Below are 19,774 nucleotides of genomic sequence, written 5' to 3' on the forward strand. Positions count from 1 at the left end.
GAAGGACTGATAATTAAAAGCAGAAATTTACAGTGCGGCTTTTTAAGTCAAAATACCTTAAAAGACATTCCATTATGTTTGTAGTCTCTTTCGTCTAAGACGAGTACACACACTCTTCGTCTGTATCGACGTTAGTTTTTATTACATTAAAATTTCGAATTTAAGCGGGGCAATATTCAAAAACAACGACTTACAATCTCTTCGTGTATTCAGGATTAAACTTGTCAAATGCATGACCTACACATATTTCTAACATGACAGGATGTGCGATCTGCCTACAGTTTGCATTACTAACTCTCCTGAGATTCATGTAAACTGGTTCGGAATAATTGATGCAACGTTGAGCCATGTGCTTTGAAAATGGTGACAATCCTGGAAGAGAAATATGCTACAGAATTATGAAGACTCGTTGGTGTAGACATTGAAACTATAGATACACACCTTACAAATGGCAATAATTGCTTTGCGATAATCACGTGTAGGGTCTAATGACCTCGGTTGTGAAAATAACTGCATCGGTGTACGTCACGAAAAAGACGGTGAAATGAGATATTGTACAATAATGTTTTGTCGTCAAAGCACTTGCAATTTCTCAAACATCCATTAAATAATTGAGTCATGGAAAAACAAATCAAATGATACAAAACAAATCAAAACAAAATATAAATCTTGAATTAGTAAAAAAATGACATCATTACCTCCAATTCTAATATCACCGATATCATCGTCATCATCATCAGCATCAGCATCATCATGATCATGATCATGATCATCATCATCAATTTTAACAACAACATACCATGATGCAACATGAAGATATCCTGGAAGCCCTCGACATTACATGTCCTTTCAAAGTCAACAGTATAAACTTATTAAAGTGACTGCCACAGTAACGGGATGTTTAGATCATATCGTCCTCACTTTTCTCCTGTGTAACAAGTACATGTTTCTTCTTGTCTCTCAAGTATATTAGAATAGAAATGATTAGCCTTGCTAACACAACACATCGAGTAAGATATGCAGTGACACTATAATTTAGCCGTCAACTATTGTTTGGGAAATTCCACGTTGGACATGCCGCGTCGCTAAGTTAAACTCTATGGGTTTCCTGTGAGATTTGGAGCAGCACATAAAACTGTATTTTACAAACACGACCAAAGTACTGGAATTATGTCAAAACATAAAGCTGGCGGAGCTAAAGGCGCAAGGGATGTACATCCCACTGTAGGCTATTCTAACATACCACACATTGAAGATATTACAATGGAATAGCCACCGTGTCTGTGATCATTCTGCCAATTTTCAGTAATCTCACAAATTATTTATCAAAAGTACTCTCGGAGCGTTTAATACAATTATCGCTCACATCGCCTTAATATATTTCTATCTATGTATTTGGAATAGAATGCATGTGACTATAGACTCGTTACATTCAGGATTGCCTTCAACCACAAAGAACATTGTACATTCTAGAGATGGTTATATACATCATTCATTATTGAAATTTATCCCCGAGTAGCTGTGTTGAAATGCGTCGCCTAACTCAAATGATGTATCCATTACTTTAAATACAATGAAACTGTGACGTCTGTAAAAGACCAATCAGCATTGTTGTAGTAAAGCCGAGAGATCCAATAGCTTAGCACCATATGTTCACTGTTGTTCGGTGATGACGTCACACCGACTTAGCCTTTCCGATATTTTAGTTGTGTGTGTAGACGCAGTTTGTTAAGAAGTGCCGTATCGCAGTACTCCGTGCTGAAGGATGGCTAATGATGTACGGAATATAAAAATGTTGTACGTTCTATTGGTTCTGGCTTTTCTCAACAAAAGTAAGTGAATAGCATTTGTTGTAATTTTGAGATTATATATCTTTCAAAGAATGATATTTATGTGTACGCTTATAAGTTTCACAGTATCGCTTTCTAAGGAACTTAGAAATACTTTTGTCATCATTGTGGTTTCCATGGCAGTGAAATGTAAGCAGATGATACGTGGTATGCTGTTTTGTCTATTTGTCGTTGGTAATGAAGTACTAGCTCGACATGTGTCAGGTATCCTGGAAATTTATCTATAGTGGCATGTTTTGCCTTTTATAACACCAGATGCAGAGTTTGACATTGAACAAAATTTACAAAACGATAACAATCAACCTACCTGCAACTGCGTTTTACGGCACAGCAAAAGAACACTTGACATTCATGTTATTTGATAACAAGTCACTATCTTTGCGTAAAGCTCAAAATCTCGAATTTTCACTATTTTGTTTTAATGCTTTCACGAGAGTGCTGATCGTTCAGATGACGAGACGTTTACACGAAATACAAATTAAAATAAAATAGTTTGCCCGGAAACTACATAATTTGTCATTTATTTGGGTAGCCGTTTGAATCGGGAAAGTACAATGACCATAGCCGACAGTAATCTTTGCAACTCGTAGTCTTTTTTAAATCATGGGCGGGCCTTCATATTTTCTTCTTTTCAATACTATTAATTTAGCAATTGCCTGTAATAAACTGAGGTTTGTGTATACAATTACTCGGATTTTTACTAACTGTAATAGCAGCTAGACTACAGCGAGAATTGATAGAAGTTAGACCCAAACCTGTTACATCTGGCAGCTAAAGTGGGAGATTTTTTTCAAAACATAATTTAATGATGTGCAATTTCATAGTACAATAATTGAATAACGAAACAGTTTGGCAAAATAGCTTGCCAGATCGTACATCATGTAATTCATTTAGCGAAAAGTAATCTTGTTAAACATATCTACTTGGTATTGCAAAATACATTAGTAGATGTTATTACTCATATTAATTTTTTATCCTTCTCATTCGATAACGAATGTGTGATTCTGCTCTTACCAAATACCCGTAACTGTGAATTTTCTCCATGTACTGCGCAATGAAATGCAATTTCACATTTGTATTCCTGGAACGTGTAGTTCACTTGCAGAAACTGCGTGCTATCGCTGAAAGAACAAAGAAATTGGTAATTGACTGAAGAATGGTAACTACCGTAACGTTTTCCAGAAAATGCCACGAGGTAGTTACCACGAGGTAGTTAGTAAAATTCAACGTAGGCACATTTAGATTCAGTCATCAAATGTTTGCTGTTTTCTTCACAATATTTACGGCAAATTATTGCAGCAAATCATCAGCAGTATCCGCTATTCAACCGCAGAAAGTTACGATGTTTCAGAATGTTTCCTTATCCATAATGTAACATCTGTATCAGGTAGAGCTTTATGTCTGTGTGAAATTGGCCACTACAGCCTAGGCAACGCAGCAAAAAATGAAACAATGTGGTAACGTTCTGCGCAGAATCAGACTTTGATAGCGCTGATGAAATTTTGTCCAATAATATCTATGAAATTGCTTATATAAAATATTAAATGCGCACCTGCTCTTGTGCACACTTGTAATTATTTGGTGGTAAACCTTCGGATAAGTTTCTGACTTTGCTACTTGAAGTTATTTTACCTTTCATACTAATACAAAATTTTGCATAGTTCTTGTATGTAAAAAAAATAAACTGTGATAAACAGAGAGTGTCTTTGTAAGTCAACCATGATGTAGAAACGGAGATTGGAACACGTGAAAACAGAACACCCATAATTTTAGGAGATAAAAATATTTTCGTTTTACAGAGCTGCAAGGTAGAGATAGATAAACACCTAGCTAGTGATTGTTGGCATTTTGAATTTTGAAGTCAGAGTGTGTTTTTCCGTGATCCTGTTTGAATTGACAAATCAGAGGTAGAGAGAATGTCACCGAGGCAGTACAAACCACTGTTCAATGACAAAGATTTTACTCTTTCACTGATTCAGATCTGACAAGCAATACCAGGCTTGTCGAAGTACATGTGTATCACGTTTCGCGTCCATTCCAAATTCTTTCTCCCAATTGCTAGATTTAGTGACCTAGGTAAATAAATCAATTGAAAGAGGACTTTGGTCAGTTCCCGCTCAAACGTAACCACCTCAGTCAACGGACCTAACAAGGCGTGAAATTATGCGTATTTGGACAGAGTTTTGACTTGTTAACATGCCAAATACAGACGTGGTGACGTCACTGCGTGTGACCTTAAATACAAAACATTTATGTGACAGTCACTGTTCAAGAATACAACTTTAATTAGTTTATGCAATTTTATAAAACATGCTACTTCCATGATGCCAGGTTTTACGCGAAAAGCAACCTTGTTTTAGATGAATTTGCCTTGTGCAGGGTTCATGCGAGATGGATTGTTAGAACAGTACGATCAACCTATGGGACTTGTATATAGGCTAACGCTAGAACTTAATTATTCTGTCACTACTGCAATATATCCTTCGGCAAAGAAACAAAAATAGGTTTATAACTCAACACACATTCATCAGTTCGTTTATTGTTGGTACTTTTCATCTTTTTGTTCATTATTTGTGAAGAACCCGCATTATATTACACCTTGTACAAGACATTGGGTATTTTTTTCTGTAAATGGGAAATCCTTTATTGTGAAATGAATCCGAATAACGTCATTGTATAAACAACATCTGTGTCTTCTCATTTTCAAACCTCAATATTTAACTGTACAGAGCCGTGCCCCTTCCTGATTTGATTGCGTCATTACTTTTTCTTGTCCGTGTATCTGATTACGATGACTGTATATGTTATTGTCTGACAGATGCTTGGTGTGTTAACAAGACACGGATCTACATTGGAGCATTGCTACCAACTCGAACAGACACAGTCTTACGGGAATACGAGAACGTACTGGAGAAAGCGGTCGCTGACGTCAATAACTGCTCCGAGATCCTGGCGGAATATGAGATAACACTGATCGGTAATTACACCGAGGTGAGAATTTCTATACACTCTGACGATTCTTATCTTTTACGTTTTTCTGTTCAAAGAACATTCAAAGGCCTCGAGTGAAAAGGATTAAGATCAGATTAAGGGGAACAAATGGCAAAGTTTATATGCATTGGAATTACGAATTATTACACCTCACGTATTATTCGATTTTCGTGATTGGCTTAGATGTAGTCACGTGGCATGTAGTAAAAAGTGGTTAAACATGGTGTAGGAGATTCTTGCCCGTTAGATGAGGTAATCTTGGACGTGCCTTAGTGTTGTGCGCATCGTTTCTGCGCCCGGTGAAGAGGTCTTGACTGTTTTGTGGACGAACCTTAGTGTTGGGCACATCGTTTTCTGCGCTCGGTGAACGTTGCTGAGACGTACTTGAATTTCGTGCGTCTCTTTTATGCGCGTAATAAAATAACAGATAGTGATCTTGTCCATGCTATCATATCTTATTTAAATGTAACAGACTAGGCATTATCAGGGATAAAGTAATATCAACTGTGACATCAATATAGTTAACACTGAATTGATAGTTTCAGAATTCGAAAGCTGACAGTTTTGATTCAAAACAATCTACAAGCAGTACATCAATCTATTGCCAACGCTAACTTTAACATCGTACGACTACTCCGTCAGAGCTTAAACGATCTACTATTCAGCAAAACGATGTAAGGCCATACATACTATTTCTATGTACAGTACAGTTTGTAAATGCTAGTGGTTGACTGTACATCATTTTCTGTTTTATTTCATGGTAAGCTTGATGTCTTAGTCTATTTCTCAGATTTCGCGTGTACCTTGAGCAACGAGAATATTCATTTATTTGTTTAATGACATTATAAATCTACGCTGTCTGTTAAATTACACGAAAAAAATATGTTACTCGGATGTATGTGAGTGGAAAACACGCGTACTTTTTCATTCAAATACATTTGATTTCAGCCCACAAACTTGAAATGTACCTCGTAAGTGGTAACGTCTTGAGCACAATATCACAAATTATTATCAACCGAGATAACAAGTCCTGCACTTGTACTAGTTTGGAAAAAGTCCAGAATTGAATGAAAGGAGTTAAACGATAATGTGTCTAAAATAATGTGTTCCTAGGTTGCTTCAGTCAAAAGGCGACATCAATTACTAGAGACAGTACGTAGATAATGGAACACTGTGTCTCCACGATGCTTGGCATCCAATGTGGTCACTTTATTTCAAATAGCATCTGTAGCATTTAGCTGCACAGACTGTATTTCGACACGACGACACTCGTCAGCTTTCACTGAGACTTTTCTCTTCTGAAATTCTGATTATTACAACCTCAAATTCCATATTTAACAGTACTTACATGTATACACATAAAACTTACATACTAGAGATATAACAAATTTTGTCAGGGAAAATTCTTAATAGTTTACCTTTAGGCAACCATGGGAAGTGAAATAATACCTATGGGTGAAATTCCAATATCATATTTGTTGTCGTTATCTGCACTTTCAAACGCCGTATTTGAATCAAGTACATTTGTATCAATTGTCAACCACTTAAAAAACACAGATTTAGTTAGTTTAGTGTTGTAAATAAATATTCTTAGTTTTCTTATACACTACAATGTACATAGAATCAACAATTCGGTGAAATTCCGAAATCAAACTTTTGTGCACATATGCACTTGTAACCACCCTATTCTTATCAAGTGCAATTATGTCAAATATCTAACGTCTATATATGCACAATTACAGAGAGTTTAACATTGGAAAAAATATTTAAAGTTTTGTCATAGACTACCATATATAGTGAATAAACATTCTCGGTGAAATACCACAGTCAAATTTCTTGTATATATATGCACGTTTTACCTCCTACTTCAAGCAAAGTGCATTTACATGAATTATCAAACATACATGCATTAGGCCTAATGTTCAAAAATAGCCTGATTTTAGGGGGGAGTATTAACAGACTCCCGTGTGTCATGATTTGATATTTTTAGACGAAACCCTATGACGGTCACATATTGCCTTCTAAAAGCTGCAAAAAGAATGGTGACCCTCCCTGAAAGGCATGCCTGAAATTTCCTGACCCTTCAAAATTGCTTGCGCAAAAATTTTGCGACCCTCCTGTAATTTGTAATTGTAAGTTTCCTGGTTTATGTAAAAATATTCTTTTCACGAGTAAACTGACCAAAACTAGGTTGTACATACATGTTGCAGTTGTGTTTGTGTTCGGAAATGCAAAATTAACTCCACTTGTACAGCTTTTACTACATAACAATGACGAAGATTGAGCTACAGAAGGATAGATAAATAGACAGACAGACAGACAGACAGACAGATTGGCAGACCTACCGACAAATAGAGACACATGGCAGCTAGCATATGCCATAACGATACTTCTTACAGTCAGATGGGTTTACTTTCCAATAGTGTGCAATGGATGGCTTTTATTATGTTCGCTCTAGCTTATCATAGCTTTAATATCTTATAGTCCCAAGTGTCTCTATCTAATCGTTTGTGATGTCGTTCATCTGCTTGCTGTCTGTAGTAAACGCAAGCTTCTTTTGGAACTTTCTGTGAACGTGATATCGATATAAGTGACTCAAACCAATCTATCTGATATTCGATGTAGTTTAATCTTGTGAGACCCAGTCACACGAGGTTCAATTTTATAAATCGAATTACAGTGTCGGTTGTGTCATGCAAAAGACCAGTAACTGAATTTCATTCTCCAAACACAAAGAATTTTTTTCAGTAATCCCATGAAATCAAATTAGGTCAAAGGAATCGACGGAGCGTGCTATTTACGGGATATTTCCAGCTCTTTTCTTGAATGAGAAATAGATATGTGGCATCATTTAAAAAAAACGACTCGGAGGTAAACAGATGATGTTCGAAGTACTTGAATGGTAACACGTCGAATAGTCAATTTCAAGATAAATTTAGTTTTTACAGGAAGGGAGATACCATCACCTTGTGATTGATTTTTTGAATGAGGTCGATTTGAAAAATTCCGTCTTCTTCTATCGACGCCTATTCAACAGTGTTTGTTTTTATTGTTATTTGTTCAGTGTTGATCAGATGTAAACACAATGAAATATATTATCCACCATCACTTTCTTTGAAAGTGTCATATATCGATAGATCACGCTTGCTAATGTTAAAGGCAATATTAAGCTTCTTCTGAATCGAATGATTTATTCCAACATGCATTTAATAATTTCGTCATAATTGATAGATTTCATTGTTCGTTTTATGAATAATATGTTGGAAACAATCAACACATAAACACTTGCAATCGCTAGATGTCATAAATATCGGAGGATTAGTTTCAGTGGAGCTTAGTTCACACCATGCAGGCATTGTCCACATCGTTCGTCAGGTTTTCTAATAATGGGCGCACATCGAACAAAAAACATATCGCCAACGTTGACGTGAAAGCTTTGTTTGCGGCGGTTTCTGAAGATTTATAGAATTGCGCAGGAATGAAAGGCGCTGAAATAACGCTGCAATTCTATTAAAAGATACATCAGCAGGAACTGCAATGTCTGTGACTACTAGGGCCATTGATTCGTAAAAAAATCCTAAGAGAAGAATGTTCGCTAATCATACTGAGAATGCGACTTGTGGAATAGGAAGAACCAGAGAGAACTCCTGGAAAGTATAAACCTCAGTCTACCTGCGATGAAAATTACATAACGAAGTCACACCTCATTTTGCGTTACTTTACATTTTGCAGTAGGGAGGCCTAAGAATAAGTCAACGTAGAATTAGGACTGTGGATGTGAAATTATTCTAACCATCTTAATTGGCGACATCCTTAAATGTACGATGTCATGTGAAAAGATGCAAGTCTTTTGTGAAATCGCAACATGTTTAACCCTTTACGCACTGTTAATTTTAATTTATGAATTCGCAAAATATCAAACAGTATGCATACATGTACCTTGACATTGAAAGATCATGGTAGAACTTGAAGTGGAATACGAAGGAACTTGTGACAGAATGTGTCTCGATGGTCGATGCAAAGAGTCAGACGGACTGACTGCAAATTACAGGCAAAATAGGCGAGATAGATGAAGCTGGCAAACTGGCTGTCAGGCACGGCATTCTTAAGACAGCTTAAAGTGTATTAAACATCAATCTGATAGTGAGAGCGTGTTCTAAGAATAGTCTGTCCCTTATAAGACTTACAACTTTCTTCCTGCTGGGCACACAATACTAAAAGCTGATCATATCTTCTAAGAATCAAAAACATAATATAGCCTAGAAAAACTCTGTACACTGTAATTGTAGAAAGCTGAAATGAAGTGACCTTGTTATTTGAATCAATGATCTTACAGTAAACTAAGATAGTAGAAAGAATTGGTTGATATGTGCATAGGGGATTTTTACTTACATGTCCTTCCCCGGGGGAGTTTTGTCACTTTGTTCGTCTATTAACTTCACCTAGGATTGTCAAAAACAATTACGTGACACAGGGAAGGAAAAAAGAAATCCTTACAAAACCAGTGCTAATGTAAGACCAAGACATCAAACGTTGGCAGTATCAATCTTTACTGCCAACACATGTCATAGTCAAACGTATTAAAATAAAATAAACAATAGCAACGATAAACCTGTGCTGAGACCAAGACACCTCCTTCCCCAATCCCCATGATATGTGGCGAAGAAGAGGATTTTGTGTCTCCAGGGACAGAAGATAAAAATTACGACATGTTGAGATTGTGAGTCCTCAGTTCATGAAAGTAATATTGACGATAGCGACGGTCAGCTCGACTGCAGAAAGTACATCATCGCCCAATTTAAAGATTTAACACAATTGAGAACTCTAATTATTATACATTTATGGCAAGCACTGTATCCTGCCTTTACAGTAACCAGTAAGACATCTTCAAAGAAAAGAAAATGCGAATTGAAATTACAACTTTAGAGGACTTTTTGACAAAAGGTATAGAAAGTAATATTTGTATAATACAACATCTGTTGGATTTTGAATATTTCATAATTCACGTGCGTGATCTTTTCATTCTCTCAATACATATATTCTACTTTTTTGTCGCTTTTTTCACCCTTTTTTCGTCGACTTAAAGTTTTCTTTATTACCTTTTATGTCCCTCCCAATATTAAATTTAAGCAATAATGTACCCGATCCTGTTCCATAATGGACGAAAGCAAACTTTGCACTACATAATACGAGGCGAAGCCAAGTACTTTATGGAGTGCAACGTTTGCTTGAGTCCATTATTGGTCAGGAGAGCGGTACATTATTGCTATTATTTTGTAGTTTTTGCATTGCCAGTGAATTTGTTAATTGGCCTCGAGCTCAAATCTTGATAATGGAATACATTATCAATAATAATAGAAGGGGATGACGTCACAAAATTCACTGGTATTGACAAAGGTTTGATAAAACATGTAATTAAAATCCAACAAAGCACGACAATGGAACGAACGTCTAAACTTGCCATCTTACATCAAGATGAACAATACAGAAGATGCAAAGAGGATTATGTTTCTTCGTTTACATATATGCCAATTCATTTTTGTAGAGGACATTTATTTACATAAAACAACTCACGGAGGAAACAGACAGTATCATCAATTTACTGTCTCCAAAATGCAATTACATTTTCTGTGAATAACCGATTATTAAATCTGAATAATTCACCCATCACTAATAAAGATGATCGATTATACATTAAATTTAAATGTGTCCTTTCGTGAATGTACTTCACCGATGGAAATGAAGCTCGTTCTATTCAAGTTAAATTGCGGTACGATTTTGAGCTGAACACCGTACACATATTTCGGTGATGGAATTTATCGAAGCAAGAGGAAAATCTATGAATAAATTAATATATAAATACATTACGGTCACTTTTCCCTTGATGAGTTGACCATGCAATATGAACAAAGCTAGTTTTGAATTTAGGAGAGTATTTCAGCACTCGCCACTATTTTCTACTTTTTTAAAACTAGAGACTCTCATTATCGCACCGCAGCATTGGTTGGCATGGTGTCGATCGTAAACAAGAGCTCTTATGAGGAGCATTTCAGACACTGACTTTACCATGATTTGATCGCATTCTGTGCAAGGGAAGATAAATCAAAACGAAATGCTATACCGTTAGCATGCATGCGTTTCACTATGTTGCCATGGTAACTTTACACGATGAGTACTATTTCCCCTCAGGAGGATGTGGTCCACTGTCGGAAGCCATTTCAGAATAGTGAAAACTAACCTCATGTTTCGAACTTCAGAATTAATGATTTAGTTCACGAATGGGATTTCAGATGTTTTGATGTGGATACAATACAGTCGAAGTCGGTGCATTGAATGCGCGCCAAATCTATCCAAGAAGTCTCATTTTAGTAATTGATAATTGCAGATATTGTGTGATCTGTGGTTTTTTGGATACTTGTCGTTATTCAAGGATCTTTGAAATTAGCGCCATTCTCACAAATCGTCTCCAAACAACGCCTGCGGAAACAAGAATCATTTGCTCTCAAATGTTTGGCGTTCATCAACTTTCATTGCAAACACTTGTATTGATAGGAAGAATAGAAATCGTCAATTGCTGTAGCAAATTAATTCCGCCGACCTCAAACTTGAAGTTTTCTCTTTTACCTCATGTGATACGTGTATTTGGCAATCAAATGGAATCAGTCATTTCTTGGTAATTTGACCCGGCATTATTGTTTCAAGTTGGATTAGAAAGTCTATGAGAAGAGTTACGACAGAATTTAACAACTTGAAGAGGGCTGTGAGGCAATAATGTCCCTTGGGTAGTCAGTTATGTATTCTTGTGTCAAATACTAACTTGTGTAATAAGACAATGTAAATTGGAAAAATGACCTTTTGTCACTAAGTCAACGAAAAGGAAAACATATTAGCCATGCTTATTAAGCAGTTGACATAACGGTTTCGCCATTAATACATAATGTTGTCCTTATACATGTAGAAATAACACGGTTGGAACTAATTTGGGACAATTGGCTCCTTATAATTTTCAATTGTCTCAAAAGTGTTAGCTGCCATATAGCTTAAAGTGTTAGTCTCGCAGAAATTAAAACTTAATTTTGCTTAAAATGAGCCATGCTATATGTTTTTGCCATCCTTACTTTTATCAAATAAACCCATCATCCCAAGGAAACGACGCGGTTAAATATTATAAAAATGCAATATGTTGTGCGATTTTGAAGTTGGCTGCCATTCGGGTCGTTTCGGAATTCGCGGGCCTTGCCACCGGAAATGACGTAACTAATTGAACATAGGAGTGAGCCTGCCACCATAGCCATAACGAATGTTTACCGCTGTAACTTCAACATCGTAAAAGGTTACGCTTTTGGTGGCTGAAGTAACCGTAGCCATTGCCAGTTTAACATGCATTTCAGCATGCCGTATTAGCATTTGTCAAAATTACAATAAAGGGTCGGAAAGGGAGCATTCAGACAAGCGTTTTCTTCGGTGCCCATTTTCGAGTCCCTCGAATGCCATACCTTAACTTGGCCTCGTGACTTTGCGTCGAAGTTCGAATGCAGATGTACAGTAATGTAGAATTTAGCTGCTTGAGCTATTTCAAATCAGTGCCAAATCGCGGCCAACCTGTTTACAGCAACAAGATTTTAATAAAGGAATTTAAAAACAAATATTTAGTTGAATTTTTTGTGCGCTGAAATCTATTGAATACTGACATACACTCATATTTCTATTTCCTGTTTTCAATATGGAGCGTATGATTTCGAAATAAGCATGGTAATTCCGGATAGCAGATTGCGGCTAATCTGTGACATTATTCGGCCAACCATTTTTTCACCCTGAAATCAGAGAATGAAAGTCGAAATATGGGCAAATTGCATGACCTCATCGGTTCACTTGACCATTTACATTAAAATCGGACCAAATTTCGATCTTAAAATTGCTCTGTTAGTGTTTTATTTCTGAACTCAGAAAGACACGTTCGCCATTCCACTTCCATACATCAATAGGCATTTCCGACAATTTAATTTTTGCTAACTCATTGAAAGGTAAATTTCGTTTAAAAAAAGGAAATCAATCTAAAATGATGTGTGGCAGGTATAGATAATACTATCTGCGGCAAATGTACACGCAGAATAAAATTTGTAAATTCTTGTCTTTTTGACGGTAGGTTGGTAGTACTGCAGCGCCATACTTGTCGGCTTTTGCCCGTATATGGTCATTGAAATTGCCGCACTTTAGGTACGGAAGATAGTCAGCTCTTTATCGGGCACTTATCGCAAGCTGCCCGCTCAGAGTTATTCAATTTCACGGACCTTAGGTACGGCAGATTGTCAATCCTTTATTGGGTAAAGCTTTCGCTAACTGCCCGCCAAAGGCCATTCCGATCCACATTCTTCGGTACGGAAAATGTCGACCCTTTTCCAGCCACACCTGTGGTCTGCTGCCTGTTTACAACGATTCCAACCTACGTGCTTTTTGTACGGGAAATTTTAACCTCTTTCCTGGCATATCTGATCCCGGCAGCCCATTGAATGCAGTTCCAATCGTCGAACTTTAAGTGCGGGAAATTGGTCGCCCCTTTAATTAGCGCACCTGTCGACCAATCGCCGCCATCAGACATACATATGCCCGTACTTGTGGTACCGAAGATTGTCTATACTAGTCTTTAACTGGACACTTCTGTTACCCTGTTCCACCGCCTGTCAACCTTATTCACGCTCTCTATGTCCGGAAAATTGTCAGTTCTTTATCGGATATACCTGTCGCCCATTCACGCCGCTCGACTTTCTAGTCCCCGGCAATTTTGGTGGTCGGTATTGCCAAATCTTTATCAACCACATTCGTCGCCTAATTCCCGATACTGGACAACATCCACGTAGGTCAAGCCTTGTTTTGGCCACTCATGAACAGTACGAGACTTTCTAAACCTTATATCAGCACGGCCGTCGACTACCTCAGGAAAGATATTAAAATCCCCGTAGAACCATGCCACTCCAACACATCAATAGGCATTTCCGCTATTTAATTTTTGCTGACTCATTGAAAGGTAAATTTCGTTTAAAAAGCACGATATCGCAGCTAAGAATTGCCGTACGATTGCGCGCGTAATGTTCATAAAATTGTAACATCTAATGCGGGTCTTCCAAAAAAATGTTACAATTATGTCCTGATCGTGTCCGGCGGCTTTAATTTGTGTCACTTATGTTAACCTTGACTAAATCGTGTCAAGGACCTACGAATAGTCTCGTTTTATTCTTAGAAACAAAGAACCTCGCCACGTGAAGTGATACTTCATAATCTTGATTTACCATTTTATCGGCATATGACTGCATGAGCTGAACCTCCGGATGCGGTACAGAAAGTTTACTGTTCGATTGTTCGCAATTCAAAATCCAGCAAAACGTTTTACTTTGAAGAGAGGGAGTAAATGTCAGCAGGTTTTACAGCTTTCATATGAAGCAATTAACTACTCGTAAGAAAAGTACTCTGTATGACATTTGCATGAACGCAAACTTTTATTTGTTGATGTTACCCGATAGGTATTATCATGATTATTAAAGAATCACTAAGATCATTTTCGATGGCACTCTTGAACTATTGTTTCTGTGTATTGAAAGAATGCCAACAAAAGTCCAAATAAAATAGACGTGAAGTTCAATCAGTGTTACTATGGTTACAGTACAACCAATCCTTTAAAATTGAAACCGGATCACCGCAGCATTTATTTATTGTTTTCAAGGTAACTTTGTTAAAAGGATGACGGAAATGAGTTTTGAAGCTTTAAAGCAGGGAAATTACCGCAAACTGATGATACATCGATATCTTTTCAAACAAGATAATTTGTTAGTCTTTTGTCGCAACAGGAAGGTTTGAAATACTCGCTCAATAAATTCAGAAATAACATTACTCAGTGATATACGGCTGACTATAATTATTTATTGTGTACTTTACAGTGGAGTGGTGACTATAATCATAATCCATGTGTGACATACTTTTACTCCTTGATTGTTATCACCATAGTGTAGTCCTTGCAATTGCTGTCTTCAAGTTGCCTTCTGTTTGCATGATTTTCAGTTTATCTGCCCGATTGTCTATCCTTATTTGCCTCTGACGTCATTGTGTTCAGTTCCAAACATAGACAGGAAGTACATGACTAGATATGCTCTATAAAGGGATAATTTAACATTTGACATGCCTTTTCAATATTTACTTGAGACAGGAATTTCTTCTTCAGTCATTTTATTAACTTACAGCCGAGAAGGAAATTCCTCGCAATTGATTAGTCTGGCGGTGCCTCTGATATAAAACTCAGCAAACCAAGTTTTCTATAACATTTTATATGCTTGCACTACCGCTGTAATCCAGAGATTATTTTGAAGTTTGATACTTCACTTCGGAAGAAAGAGACGGACGTGTATTTGTAGAATGACATTTATACTGTAACGGATAAATAATATAGAAATAACGTGCGACGCGCTGACCATTAACGTTTATTTGTGGGCAAGGGCGAGAGGAAAGCCGAAAATTAAGCCGAGCCCGTTAATTTGGCTTTCCTCGAGCCCGCGCCCACAAATAAACGTTAATGGTCAGAGCGGATCTGTTATTTCCATTATATTATCAGTGAACCCAAGAAAATCGTCAAAATTTCCGAAAATTTCAGTAGCGAACGACAACTGGGCCCCAGAAACTGAGAAATACGCGACGCACTGTCACGCGCGCTGTAAAAAATTGGCAAATCCGGAGATGTTTTCAGAAAAAAGTATCTCAACTTGACCTAAAAGTGCTTCATTTTATTTTGTGATTGATTATGATTTATGTTTGAGCTGTAAAGTTACGATACTTTGAGTTGTTAATCTTATTATTCATATTCACGGACATGTAAACAAACCATTACTGTGTATTTGTGGTCAGTCACGTGGTTCAGCTCGACCAATCAAAATGCGACGGACAGGGCATGGTAATATAATCAGTTTTGAAGCTGTAAGAACAAGCGATATAGTATTTCCAAGTCAACAAACAACACGATAAGTCTTATTAAATAGAACCATAAGATGACTATAGAACAACGAATTGAAACATTCAATACGTAAATAGTTACATATGTGAATCGTTGGCATTTTTGTTATACAGTTGTTAGGATTTCACGGTGGTAAATTATCTTATAAGTGACATTTTAGTGTGGTGCAAGTACAGTCGACATGACGAATCATGAAAACGCAGTATTTTCACGGTTTTTCGTGTTTACGTCAAAGTATGAAAGTTTTCAAGGCGATGGACTTTTCTCGATGCCGTTACTACTTATGCAGAAACATTATTTTTATGGAATAAGGATGGTTATCAGATGTAAATAAATTGCTTTACATCGTCATTGTAGCCAGAAAATCCCAATAGATACGTTTCTCGCGAGAAATGTCGTTTATAAGTTGTCTTGGTCAGTCCGAGTAACAGTAATGCATTTTCCATGGATATCTCAAGTAACTTTCCTGGAATGTACATTGAACACTCAACAAAAGTTTGGAGGGTATTCAAGTTACCTGGCGGGGAATTATTCAGTGTACGTCATACTTTTTCACAAAGTCTGATAAGTAGAATACGTGAACGTATAGCTGTTAGTGTAGGGCTTAACTGTGTGTGGCTAAAGTTAAAATGGTTTATAAGAATTCACACACCAATAGCGACAGATCATGTACTCTCATTGACGCGACATTCCATTGATGTAAGTTTGCATCGAGAAGAAGAAATCATTATCAGATGACATTTAACGATCGAAGAGTGATTTTATCATTTTCAGTGAAACGAGGCAAACCTGATAAAGTATTGTAGATGTTTAGTACAGTCAGGCTTCAGTTTCGCCGAATATGACAGGGCATCTCTACGTGAGTTCGTATAATAACCGATCAGCAGTCACCTGGTGACAGTGTAATACCATATCAGATATTAAATTCCATTCTCCAGATACAGAACAATGCAAAGCCGTGGGATTCATAAGCAGTGGTCGACACTTTCAAACGCTGAACTTACGGTGTCAAATTACTCTTTATAAAAATCGATCAGGCTACTTGGTATTACAGTCATGCAGAGACCAATAGCGTAAGAGGAAAGAAGTTTGCAATCTCATTGAAATCGATGCAAAATAGGCCCTGCTGTTACAACGCAGTTTGTGAGAAGATTTGTAAAACAAGTGGTTTACCATCAACTCGATTGCACTCACAAAACGTTGTATGGTTTGCTCAAACCACTTATCCTGTCGTTCTTGTGAAATGAAATTTCCTTCTTATTTCTGTTTGCGGGAAACTAAAAAAATTAGCTTTGATGCAATTGCGTCTAACGTTAACTTCGAACAATACCTTGCACAATTAACTCGTATCTTGTAGCAGTTTTTCTAACAGTATGATGACACCACTGGATATAAACACTGCCTGAATAAATGGACGTGTTACGATAAATCATATTTTACTCATGAATCCGATCAAATCATTTCTTGTAACTTAAATATCAATTTAAACACACTTCCGTTCTGAGAAATGATATCCACTACTCAATTATTGATTTGTTGGCGCCGAAGGCTATGTTGCAATAAATACAGAGAATATAATCAACACGAGTTACTTCTCAATCTGCTATCCATCGAATCCCAGCCTTTCAAAATTGGCATGGCGCCAGAATACGTCCATACTGTATTGTTACGCAATTTTCCGTCGTTTTTCGTGTAAGCGTGGTTTTGACTTTGACCTTACGATGTTTTACAGGCATCATTTTCTTTGTGCTCGTTCTGCTCGGGTCATTTTCAGAAAAAAAGAACACGACACACACTAGCAATTTAGGAACTCCGCGAATGTATGAATGAATGAATAATTTAACATGATTGGAACTAATTTGGGATAATTGGATGGTGAAGTAATGTCTATTTGATCTGAAAATGTAAGCTCATCTACTTTTCTTTTTAAGTTACACACTTGTTTTTATGAGTAATTTGTAATATCGCAACATTCAGCTATAGGGCACCTAACATTTTAGAGAAATTTGAAAAATACGAAAATCCATTTATCCCAAATTAGTTCCAATCGTGTTATTTGTAGGTATGTATTAAAAACTCAATGCGATCCGTGGTACGACATCACGTAAACATAATTGATGAAATACTTTATGGAGCAGTAGACCAGAGTGCAGGCGCTATTGACACGTAGATGGAAGACCATACGGGAAGACTTAGGTTAAAGGCTTTGATTAAGGTAGTATGCGCCTCGAAAGTGAAAGACTCACACTTTTGCTCAAACTTTCCTCAAAAAAATCTTTCAAACATTCTCTTTCAAAATCAAGAATAAATATCTGGGGTCACGGTGCAACTTTTGGTACTAGAGAAACAAATGACCCAAGATTTACCAACATTTAAAAATTCAAAATGACCGCCATCCCTGTGTTAATTTTGGAATTTCGAAAAACTAAGCTAGTGAAAAGTTTTCTAACACCCAGAGTTTTAAAATGAACCCCAGTGGTAGATCAGAAAAGAATTGTAAATGTCTGAGAGTCCGAATATCTGTCTCCGAGGCGCATTCTACCGTAAAGCCTTAGTGTGATTTGTTTGACACTCTTTGAGTGGAGAGGACGTGATGCAGTAGAGTTGACAATAGAATCAAAATTGAACTTTGTAGTATTCACTAGAATCTCATCTAGACGTTCATTAGATGACTACATAGGCATCGGTAGTGAACTAACCCATATATGACTGAGTAGATCATTGTTGTGATGTTTTTCCATTCACAGCGAAGTGATTCTTTGAGTTGTATCTACTTAATGAGAACGACATGGTAAAAGACTGATTTTCAGCATTGTAATCGCAATACACCAGTCTGGAATATTCCATGATGCAAAGCAAAGATAAATGATGTCAAGATCACTTCAACTCATAGGAATTAATCTCATTTCCTGTTTGGCAATATTTAAGTAAGAGTTTCTGACAAAAACACAGTTGGATTTTCATTGCCACAAACACACCTCATAATGTTATATATTTAATACCTTCTACTTACTAAATGCAGTCAAATGTATCTAGAACTTGCGTAGAATTAGAAATAACGCATCAAAGCATGCGGTATTTTTACTTAACTCTCCTTTGCTATTCACGAGGAAAACTGGATTTTATTATCATTAATGCGTTATTTTCTCTCTACTTTCCTTTTTTTGATCAAAGTGCTTCATTTATACACAAAAGTGCCAAACAAGCACGAAATTGACATCAATTGCCTGTTGTACAGTTCACATTTTCAAATAAAGTACTACTTTCTCCTGCGAAATAAAACGACATGCGTGACTTAACCAGTGACTTTACGAGAAAGGCCACTAAACGTGATCTCGTCGAAGACATTAAAGCGAGGCTATCATTCCAAGAAACTGATGATCTTCTATTTTATAATTCAATTAAATCCCAGTATATTTGATAATTTATCTTTCTACGACATCCATGATATTGGCGAAAGGAATGTGAAAATGCGTTCGTTCAACAGTCGATAAACACAACATTTAATTCCCTCGTAAGAATGCATGGTTGATCTCGTATTTCATTTTAAGCAAGCTGCCAATCTTGATTAAACAGTTTGGTTGCTCTAACAGGATTACAATTTTATACATCTGCTTTGTTTTATGATATCCAATGAATCTGAGAAATGTCGTCGTCAAAATGTTCGTAAGTTAGATTTCAGTAAAAAATCACTAATTTGAGAATCAATACCGTCACAGTGAAGGTGAACGAGGATCAATGAAATCTACTAGAGCATCATCAAATTATAATATCATTCTGGTGGAAATAAAAATACAGATTACTTGGGATAGTTTAACTATCTCATGATAGCTTAAGGAAACGACACATTGCGCTGCTTCAGTTAAGCCTGAACTGGGAATAACTGGATAATACATCCAAATACACCATAGCAATGATGAATAGTTACAGATCATAT

The 19,774-nt window shown here is 36.7% G+C and overlaps 1 protein-coding gene across 1 annotated transcript in view; it reads left to right on the top strand.

Annotated features, from left to right (window-relative positions):
- Positions 1-1,706: 1,706 nt before the first annotated feature.
- LOC139126506 (gamma-aminobutyric acid type B receptor subunit 1-like) overlaps positions 1,707-19,774 on the top strand; it is a 36,621-nt gene continuing 18,553 nt past the window's right edge. The window contains exons 1-2 of the mRNA XM_070692563.1: positions 1,707-1,832; positions 4,669-4,841. Coding sequence (XP_070548664.1) covers positions 1,766-1,832; positions 4,669-4,841 — 240 coding nt within the window. The 5' untranslated portion in view covers positions 1,707-1,765. The remainder of the gene's footprint in view (positions 1,833-4,668; positions 4,842-19,774) is intronic.

This window comes from Ptychodera flava (assembly GCF_041260155.1).
Source record: "Ptychodera flava strain L36383 chromosome 3 unlocalized genomic scaffold, AS_Pfla_20210202 Scaffold_27__1_contigs__length_13241970_pilon, whole genome shotgun sequence".
NCBI lineage: Eukaryota > Metazoa > Hemichordata > Enteropneusta > Ptychoderidae > Ptychodera > Ptychodera flava.